Below are 11306 nucleotides of genomic sequence, written 5' to 3'. Positions count from 1 at the left end.
TGGAGTTACTTCTTATTTTTTAGGCTAACTTTGCACTTCAAAGCAAAAAGTTCCGCGTGAATGATAAGTTAGGTAAGCGGGGCTGCCTCCGTATATGGAGGCCCACTTGGACTTGACTAAGCTGTCCCTTGTGATAAAACCGAATGATAAGTTACTGACCAGAGAAACTAATTTCCTAACAGATGTTTAGTTCCTGACTGCAAATTTCATCATCCATCCAGATTTTTCATTTAAGACCGTCTGTGAATGTAAGGCAGCTGCTCATAGTTTTCATCCTCTTGTGCCATAATTTTTCTTTAATTGCTGGCCGAAACCTTATTCCATAATTTGCCCTGTACTTAGTTTCCTAGTTGAGCCAGCTAGGATCTACAGCTGAAATCCTCTCATCATTCTATCCGCAGTGTTAGCAACAAGGTTATTTACAGATACGTCGATGACTGGCAGACTGATGATACTTTCTATAGAAGCCATTGGTATAGTTCTTGGCATTCCTGCAAGGCACTGCTCATCAAATGGACCATATGAACCCTCCGGCTTCGACATTCCTGTATCGCTTTCGCATTTAGTCAGAATGTAGCCGTTAAGTTATGTTAAGTTAAGTTAAGGCTACACTTAAGTTCAGTTTTATAATTAAACTCTCGACTAACTCGTTTCGTTCAGCACACCTACTAATATATATAACAGTGCCGGTCTGTATCCATTTACTTCCACTTAGGAGCAGTCATATATTTGCGTTGCTAGTCTTTTTTTGACCCCGTCTAAATTTTTACTACAACAGTAAATGGTGTTTAGTAATAACCAGAAATAGCAACAAATTCCTTAAAATTACTTATTGGCACCATGTCAGCGACGATTTCCATAAAAATGTTGTGTAAAGAATGTCGTTGCGATTAATGAGTAAAGGTTTATAAATTCGATCAGTGGTGGCGCTAAAAAGGGGCGACAAGAAGTTAAGTGAATTCGGCAGTAAATAAAAAAAAAGATTGCATATGGAACTGTAAAGTAATTTGGTGCAAAATAACGGGTTATCTATCTCGACTATTCTTTTCATTCGAGCGGACATCTCCTATAAGCGGACACATTCTTGGGAACGAACAATTTTCGTTTTGTTTTTTTCCATACAAAATGCTATCCCATACACGGAATCTCCAATAAGCGTACGCGAATCTCTAACAAGCAGTCAATTTTGTTTTTTTTCAGTCAGTCTTGTGTTTCTACATTTGTATATGTACGCAAGAACATAGTCCATATTCAAAGATATTTTCTTTTTTAGGAAAAGTTTTGCCTTTTCGTTGCCCTCTTCTTGCTGCTTGAGCGAAGCGGTCAATGAGATTTGTCGGTAGCAAAGAAAACGCCATAAATTTGAATTTATTCTTAATTTATCCTGTTTCTATCTATTGAAGAATAAGTATAATTTTTATTGAGAAACCCGCAATTTAAATTTTTTATATTTGAATTTTAATTTAATTTTTTACGAAATTCGTATAAGCGGGCATCTCTCATAGGCGGACAAAAAGTAGGTGACCATCGGTGTCCGCTTATGGGAGTTTTCACTGTATTTTTAAAGTAAATGTCAGATTTTGTTTTTTTCGGGTAGTAATAACGACACCAATATCCAGTTCTGCAGATGAATCACCCGTTATTAAAACTCTTTAACTCAACTGCCAAATTTTGTAATTACCTTAAACTCCACCGATCAAAATATAAGTAAAAGTTCAAACTGAAAAATCTACGAACTCTAGAAACTACGAAAATATTTCTGGAAAAACCCTCTCAAATTTTACTCCCTTAGTTTAGTAACAGTGCCGCCACTGCCTGCGACTGCAATCTTATCAGCGAATTGTTTTCTCTGATAAATCCAATCACCCCTCCGCACGTTCGGCAGCCGACGATGAGCGACAAGACGTACAAATAGCAAAAATATTTCACGCCAGCTATCAATATAAGACGACACGCGAACCTAGCAAGCAGGTCGTGCACATAAAAAATATCGATTTCAACGCATGCTATAGTATCGTGATATCTTTACACACCTTCGAATATTCAAATACATATCTATCAGTGCAAAGTGTTCAGTCTCGACTTACGGTTCTTAAGTCTACAAGCTGGAGTGATTTATAGTTTTTAACTTTGTTTCGCACATACATATATGTACTTTTCATAATTACAAATGCATACTAAAGTGATTCTCTCGTTACTTTTTGCATTCATCGTGATCTTTGCTAATCTGTGTACAACGATTGAATCGCGTAAAGTGATCTTCTACAATCGTCAACCAACAGTGCAAAAGAGTCAGCTGCTATCCACACAAATCATGTCGAAGCCATGTCCAGCCGGCAAAATGCGAGATCATCGTAATCGTTGTAGGCGAGCCATTATATTTAGTAGAAGTAAGTATTGGATAAGCGTATCCCGCAATGGAAGAGCGTTACTGACCCAAGACCCAAAGACTGAGAAATTTGCCTATTTGAAAAACGTTAATGAAAAATCCAATTTTTTTTTGTGTAAATCATCAGAACGATAAGTGTCAATTGTGTTTACCGAAGAGACTGGTAAAATAATCGACGGTGCAAAATACGGTTGAAGCGTGGGAATGCCTAAGTTATTAAGGCCGCAGAGCCTTGAAATCGACGAAAACTGCTGCGCAAGCGTAAATAAATATAAGCAACGCAATAACATTATAAAACGTAACTTCCCTGGGGGGAAATGCGTAGTCGACTACTAAAAGAGCCAACTTTTGGCTCGATTATTACGGCTAAGTTTTAATTGGTTTCAAGGTCATGCAGCGCTCAGTCGAAGAAATGTGTGTGTTTAGAATTTGTTTTAAAATTTTCACTTTCAACAAAAAAAAATGTGTTCAAAAAAAAAAACAAAAAAAAAACAATTAGATATGTATCCAAATATTTTGTCATTTCGTTTTTCTATTGGAAGCGAAGAGACTTGAATTTGAATTATGATATCTTCAGCAATATAGCCATAAATAACAAGCATGTACACTGCCGGCAAAAAGTATTGGCACAGCAAATTTTTCACAACATATACAACAATTTTTTTTTTGTAATATTTTGCCGCTAGTTTTGTATAAAAATTTGGTTCATTCTACAACAAAAAACATAAAAATCTAATTCCTAAACTTTGTGCAAAACTCGCGGAAATTCAGCAAATTTTCGTACAGATTTTCTAGAATTTTTTTTTGTATGCAGTTTCGCAGCCCATTAAATTCTAATAAAAAAATGCAAGCTCGGAGTTAGTCAAAAATCGCATTGATGTTTCAGAATTTTTTTTTTGTCGACGGTGCTTTGGCATATAAAGGATTTTCAAAAACATTTTTTTGTATGGAAGAGACTGCGTGAAAAAAAATCCAAAAATCAACGTTAATTCCTCACTACATAAAATTTGTGTGGTTTATAATAATAAAATTGATTGTGCTAAAAGTCTGCATACTCAAAATAATTAAAAAAAAATCGGATTAAAAAGTTGAAAATTTGCTAAATTTTCGTGAGTTTTGCACAAAGCTTAGGAATTTTATTTTTATGTTTTTTTTTGTATAATTAACCATATTTTTATAAAAAATTGGCGGAAGAATATTAGAAAAATATTTGCTGTTCCAATACTTTTTGCCTGCAGTTTATGTATGTATGTATGCATCTTTACTATATATGTATCTTTGTATGTTATTAACACATTTTAGAGTTATTAGTACATGCTAACTAAATAGGCATCATGTATGTATGTAGGGATTAAACTAAAATGAGTATAATAACCGAGCCCACAAAAAAAAATTGACACAAATTCGAGTCCAAAAGAATGTTCTATAGGAATTACATACACGTAAGAAGTTATGGGTCATATGGTAATCATACTTTCATTGCGATTTCCCAAAGAATTGGAATTTTAAAAGAATTTTGTATATTATTAAACGTCCAATATGTATGTACATATGTAAGTACTTGCATTATCCTCAAACAGAATCGACAAATATTTTCGGCGCTTATAGGCTTGCTTATAAGTTAATCTTTCAGCTCCGCTGCAAGCTATCTTTTTGTATGGAGCGTAGAAAGAAGTCCTTTATCTTGCTGTATTTATATACAATTTATTCTTTTGTTTTATTCTATTTTATTAACTATATTTTTAACATTGCAGAGTCTAAATAACACAAATGTCTCGACTGATTTAATAATCAGTGAGTGATTTTCCATCGAATTCTCCGAAATCAACTGTGGGATTGGGGCGAAGAGTAGTAGGAGATCTTCATTGCAGCAAAGCGGTGCCTTATTGGAGTAATTATAAATATAACTTAGTTTAATTATAAGATAGTTATTACGTTTAAAAAGTATTTATGTATAACTAACCAGCAAGACAGCAGTGACAAATTATAAAAGTTCATATATGGCGATTTGGGTCATATGAACGTGTGTATGAGTATATGTCTGTATTTATCGGTGCGAATGTTAAAACCTAAAGATATCGTATTTTATTATTTATGTAGCTTACCTGCATAGTTTTCTAAGATCGACACAATAAGTATGTATGTAGATATATCTAAGAGAAATTAAGTAACATTTTTTACTTACATATGTACATTGGTATCTTTTGTTTACATACGTTTTTTCTGTTTATCTACAATAAATCATTATTTGTTTTTGTATTTTTTATCAAATAAAAAACTATTTTAACGATAAGCAAGCATTGATTACTTTACGAATATATGTATATATATTTATGGTGCAATAAATTTTTAGCACTTCAACGTTTTTCTGTTATTTCTGTTAGAAGCACGTTTTACCTTGGTACAGAAATTTAAAACGCGAATCAAATCGGTTAAACAAAAAAAAAGCAGAAAAAAGTTATAAAAATTAAGCGAAAACATAAAGCAAAGCTAACTTAAAGTAAAATGACCAACATTGAATTGCGTCAAAATTATAAGAAGGCTGCCTGAATTTTGATGTGAAGCAAAACTCTCTGGGAAGCTAATACCTGTGAATAATTATAATGAGCTGCACCTGTGTGTGTGTGACCGGAATGTGTTAGTAAGCACGCGCGATTTCTCACCAGGAATGCCAACTATGTCAAAGCCGATTTCTCAATCTTAAATTGCATCCCCTCCTTCGTTATTTGAGGTAACCTGAGATTCTATACTTATTAAATAAAAAAGTAAGAAATGTAGCTGTAATGCAATCTTTACATACGCTTTGAGTATAACCGTTCGGATTATGATAAATAATGCCCCCTGTGCATTGGGGTAGTCAAAAAAAAAAGACAAATTCGGAGTTTAAAGACTCTAGCACCCTACCGCTGTTTTTTATTTTATTTTGAAATTAAAAAATATTTATAGTTCGCTTAAAGCGCTCAAAGTTTTTTCATGTATTCTAAAATGGGAAAAAACCATTTCTTGCCGATTGTGCAAGTAAGCAAACAAACTAAGTGAGCTTGGCATTCGCGGCAGCCCAGTAGTGAGAGCTGCGTACTGTAATTCCGCAGGACCCAGGTTGGATCCCTAGCAAGTGATAGAGTTTTTTCGATCCTCATTTTTATACAGCACTTGACACAAAATTGGATACATTGTTTTGAAAAATTTTCTTCTGAGTCTGTAGAAAATAGCGTTTGTAATATTTTGGTAATTCGACTTCTGAGTTAATTTTGTCACGTTAGTAATAAAATGAAATTTATTATTAACTTCCTTAGGCTTAGGTGTTTTTACAACCATATAGCTTTTAAGGGTTAAGTGTAGCTATATAGAGTTTACATGTATTTACTTTGGGTAGTGCGTGTCTTGTTACTATGTAAGTAAAAATAATTATTTAAATTTAAATATAAATGACAAATTTGGAAATCTAATTGCATTGCTGAAAAAAAAACATACATTTGTGAGGAAATGCTAGTGCCATAAAAAAGAGGAACTCAAAAAATCCATATTATAAATATATATAAATTAAAAAATTAAAGTAAAAAATTACAATAAAAACCCTAAATAAAAATAAAGAATTTGGGCGATTCCGCCGTCACGGGTTGGACATTTGTACAGAAGAAATTTCTTTTTTGTTTAAATGTATGTTCAAAGTACTCAACAATTCTGTATTTTGATAAAGCTACACCTAATTGATTATCATTTGAGTTATTATAAAATACGGAAAAAATTCCAGCTTAATTTATATGGAAAAATCTGATTTACCCGCTTTTTGGAGCAGATATATTTTACGGAAATTCGGCAAATTCATTTCACTTTTCTGCGGAACTTGATGTCTTATAATAAAATAAAGAACCAGGAACACAAACAAAGCAAAAACTACAAAAAAATTATTGCTTTATTATACAAAAAAATCGGAAATTCCTCTGCCACGGGTGGGACAACGTTTGTCACGGGTAGGCCACGTACAAACTTTTATATGAAAAGAAGCTTTTAGTGGGGTCCATATATAAAGATTAGTTATTAAAAAATAATAAGAAGCCAAGTAGGGGTTAAATTCACTCACGTTTTATCTTAGGATGGTGCCTTTTATATCGAAGAAAATGCTTAGCACCGTCAGCCAAAAAAATAATAAAAATGAACGTGATTTCCTATCGTCTTGATATTTTCCAAAAATGTAACATAACTTAATCAGATGAACACAACGATATATAGATAATGGACGAGTCCGCACATCCCCCCTGCTCCCCTGCGTCCACCTAAACAAACATATAAAGCTTATCAGCCCTGCAAACCTTCCTCTGACAACTGTCCCACACATAGCTATCACGGCTTCTCTGTTGAATTATTCTTACTAGTGTTCGCCCAGCGGTTGAAATTCAACCGATAAAATTAAGAATAGTTTATGTAAGTTGAATGAGCTAAAATAACATTAGTTGGAATGGGTTAAGTGGAGGGGAGTTTAGCTTAGTACTTGGTATAACATAACATAACCATAACATAAGAATAAATAACATAACATATGAAGCATAACACACCACAATATAACATNCTAACTATGACAATGAAGTTCTAACATTATGTAACAAACTTTAACCTTTTTTTGTCACGGGTGGGACCAGACCAATACTGCTCCATAATAACTCATAATATAGATAAAGCACTCACACAATTTAATATCTAATACAATTTTATTAAAAACAGATGAGTTCTACTATAATTTTTTCTTACCAAATACTTGAATTATGAAGCGCAAATTATTGACAGTATTTTCAACACAACCTACTAAAAAAATTTACTTATAACTTGATTTTAAAACTTAAAAGAGACAATAAAAATGCATGAAACCTCCCATTTATAAAAATTAACAAAAAAAAATTCCTGCGGCAGGACTTGAACCTGGGACATCAGGCATACCAAGCGAACAAAAATGCATACCTACTTATGCTTCTCACGGGGCAGACTATCTCATCATGCATAGCCTGACACTTTGAACTATAAAAATGAGGTATTGATATGAAACAAAAAGTGACACATTTTTTAAAGGAATTAACAAAAATAAAAATTATTTTAAAATTTTATGTATATTGTACCTGTATAAAGACTAGCTACGAAATGTACGTTTTTTTCTAGTTAATTTAGTTTCTTTTATACAATTGAAATCATGACGTTAAACCGCATTTCACGAGGGCGCAGCTGCGGTAAAAAGCGAGTAGACATTTGAACGAGCATTAAATAACAAAATAATAAAAAATAATAATAGAATTTGGGCATTAAAAAATAACTACAAGTGTTGTGTATAATTTCCACCAGGCATTAAAACGGCAAAAAATGTATGTAATTAAAAAAAAAAAAATGCCATGTGGAAATTAACTTAATGAATATTTTTTTTTTACGTAATGACACGATTATTTTTTAATGCCCAACTTTGTAATTTTTAATTTTTAGCATTTAATGTCTAGTGGAAATCCAGTATAACAAGTTTTTTTTACACGAAATTTTTTAAATTGCAAAAATTGTTTGTCTTTTAAATGCTTGGTGGAAATTCGGCATTACTTTCATCTATCTTATCTACTAACAATTAAAACTCAAAAGTAAGCAATAAATTCGCGTACAATTTTACCATATGTGACCTGGTCTACGAAAAGGGAGCTTACGTGCGAAAACTAGTTTTCTGTGAAAAAGCTGTTAAAAGTAAGCAACTCGTTTCGTCAGTTTCTCATTATCTCGTTAATTGTTCTCCGCGCCGGACGTCCAGTAAGTGTTGTTGTTGGTCCNGTCGGAATATTATTATAGTACCAATAAATTATATTTTGTCGTATTTTTACTCTTCTTTCTCTACATTTTTAGTACACTTCTAAGCAAGTTAGACCAGGTCACATATAAAAAGTCAATGTCCTGCTTCCTATACGCTTTGCGCTTACCACAATCACTTCAGTGTGATAAAGAGATCAACCTGCACATTAAACTTGTCTCCAAAGCAAAGCAATACAAAGCAGTTGAAAGCTATTTAGAGCTTGAGTTGAGTTTCAATGTGATTAGTTGCTCAACACCTGGCAAACTTAATCTTTCCGCCTAAGCGCACAACGCAAAGGCACAACGGCGTAAATCATGCAGATAAGCTGTATAAAGCGCTTCGTTTCACATGAACACACACGCACACACTCACACATGTATCTACACAATTGAGTCGCTGGTAACTCTCCTCACTGCTAATCACTGCGGAAAAGGAAATACGATTATTTCGCGCTTTACCTTTGCCATCAGCTTCAGCGTACTTAACTTCAGTACATCGCAAGCTGACGTACATACATACACATGCATATATGTATATATGTATAAATATGGATACACCTTTAGCTGATATCAACGCTTTGTGGCATAAAGCTCCTTAGGCGTATTTAATGTCTGCGCTGCATCGAATCGAAATCCCAAATTGATTTTATTTTGACACGCAAAAGCCAAGTATTCTTTCAACGTCGCGTTCACATTCGAAACGCATGCATGCGTGCAATGCTCACCAGTGTTGTAACATTTTTTTTTTTTGCGCGTGTGTAATGTATGTATCCCTCTAGGAAATACGAGCATTTTGATACTCATGACGTAAACATTCCGCAGAATTAGCCCTTATAGGGTCTCAAGCAGTATTGCCACAAAAAAAAATTACCAAATTCCTCAAAAATATATGAAAAATCCTCAATATCCGAACAAATTACTGAAAATTTTCTTATTTACTATTTACAGGTACTTAGCATAAAAATTAATTACATTCTCCAATTCAATTGGTACATTTGGTCTTGCGGTTCAAACGAAGTATCACCGTTATTTTTTTTTGGCCTTGGTTTGTATATAATATTACTGCAACTATATCAGTGCTCAATCTGGTCCTCAAGCCAGTTCTACACATTTTTAAACTACTAAATATACGTTCTACTGAAACATTGAGGGAAATGTGAACAATAATCAAAATTTTTGGATTTTCTGGCCGCCATTTTGACGTTTAATAAAACCGCTTACGTTGTGTATGATAAAACCGTCTCATTCGCAACCGAATTTTTACCAAATGAGGACGCAAGAGAGAAAAATCGAAGAAAACCAAACCCTTTTAGATTGGGAACCGGTGTTTGCATGATGTATGGCGTAATGGGAAAAGTAGGTTTGAAGAATATTTGAAAAGCCGCTTGTATGGTGTATTTCGCTCTTTATAAAACTTCCGAAAGTTTTTTGTTCAAAAATTTGGAGAGCGATTTAACAACTCTCTTGTTTTAAACATAGTTGCATTTGTTATCTGCAAATATATGGATAGAAAATTCCTCAAAAAGTCCTCAAAATAAAAATCGTCAACAAATACTCAAGCGCTCCCGAAATTTCTCACGTTTTGAGGAATTACTCACAAAGTGGCAACACTGGTCTCATGTGACGCCAAGAAACTGTTGAAAAAGAAGTGTCAGAATTAAAAAAAACCGAGTGTGCATTATCAAAATTCTTTAAGTTCTTTATGATTTTTAACAAATTTACTTTTATACTTCAACGGGCGATTAAAAAATAATATAGAAAAACTTACCTTCGTAAATTTTGCGTTATTGGTCACTTTTAGTCAAAACTTAGGAGAGAAGCGAAGCGTGTGCATGCGCTGATGTTCTTGCCGTGACTTAGTTACGTATCCCGCGACGAGGTAGGAAGCTAGGAAGAGCTCGCTCCAAGCACCTTTTTTTATTTTAATAAAGGATTAAGGAAATATTCTTCTTTGTTGGACAATCTACTTCGTTTAAACATACGATGTCATTGGGATGAAGTGTTCCCCCTTTTGAAAATATGGAAAAGAGTAAGAGAACTTCATTCATTTAAACTTTGTTGGGTGAAACAGTAAATTGTTTTTGCTTCTTCGGGGCTACCGCGGACAGTGATTGGCAGGTCTATTCTGAAATATGCAATTCCAGAACTCCCACAATTCTTCATACCTAAATTGCTGCATATTTTAACTGCATTACCAACGCACCCAGAATCGCATTGACAAGGTCTGGTAATATTTTTTTGGTAATAAAATTTTCCGGTTACAACATTTTCGGTAACGTGCAGAATAAATCTGTAGAAATGTTTCCATTTCACTTACAATTGAGACCATTTCTCATTTTCCTAGAGGGTATATTGAAACAGTAGGTATGTACGCGAATATGGCTCAAGCAAATATTGAATAAAAAATGTAAGAGAATGGTTTTGACTTTGAAGAATCATCTCGGTGGCAAATTAATAGGACACATTTATTTGCATGTGGAGATTTAAATTTTTTTGAGCGCAAATTTAGTAAATAAACATGTGTCTTTTTTTCTTATTCACATTTCAGAGAAATTAACAGTCAATATTAGGGTTTATACATTTAATCTAACCGTACACTAACATACAATAGCATATTTCCACTTAACATATGCGACCGGGCTTCTTCCCCTCAAGAATTAATTTTCATTTGTCTGTAAAATTCAAAAAATTTTATTGAATTTTCAGGTTTATTCAATGCATTTTTTTCTACTTGACCTTCAAAAGACCTCGAACCTGACGTGATGGAGGCTAACAGACAGAGATATAGAGATTTGGTTCTATATGCAGAAACTGCAACATGTTCTCAACGATATTTATTTATTTATGTTTCGGTTGCCCACGAACGTGTACGTAGCGTAGCGTAGAAGTGCATAGAAACGTATCAAATTTGCTGTTGATAGAGACAAGCAACGTCTACGTCACGGTGATGCGGTGGTGAGTTTTTATTAAAACGCAGACCCCGTAAGATAGATCGTGTAAGCTGACACATTCTAGGTTTTTAAGTAAATTACATACGATAATAGCGGTATCGTCATTTTGAGAACGATCATTGCGGAAACGTTCCCGGACTATTTCGAACAAG

At 33.7% G+C, this 11306-nt stretch overlaps 1 protein-coding gene across 1 annotated transcript; it reads left to right on the top strand.

Annotated features, from left to right (window-relative positions):
• Positions 1-2007: 2007 nt before the first annotated feature.
• LOC108370819 (uncharacterized) lies at positions 2008-4575 on the top strand. The gene is made up of 2 exons (XM_017626230.1): positions 2008-2390; positions 4144-4575. The coding sequence occupies exons 1-2, from the start codon at positions 2171-2173 to the stop codon at positions 4152-4154; spliced, it is 231 nt and encodes a 76-aa protein (XP_017481719.1). The 5' UTR covers positions 2008-2170; the 3' UTR covers positions 4155-4575.
• Positions 4576-11306: the final 6731 nt, after the last annotated feature.

Source organism: Rhagoletis zephyria, unplaced genomic scaffold (assembly GCF_001687245.7).
Source record: "Rhagoletis zephyria isolate East Lansing unplaced genomic scaffold, Rhagoletis_zephyria_1.1 Rzeph_scaffold_04494, whole genome shotgun sequence".
Taxonomy (NCBI): Eukaryota; Metazoa; Arthropoda; class Insecta; order Diptera; family Tephritidae; genus Rhagoletis; species Rhagoletis zephyria.
The sequence above is the reverse complement of the archived record's forward strand: the minus strand, read 5'-3'. Positions and strand labels throughout refer to the sequence as shown.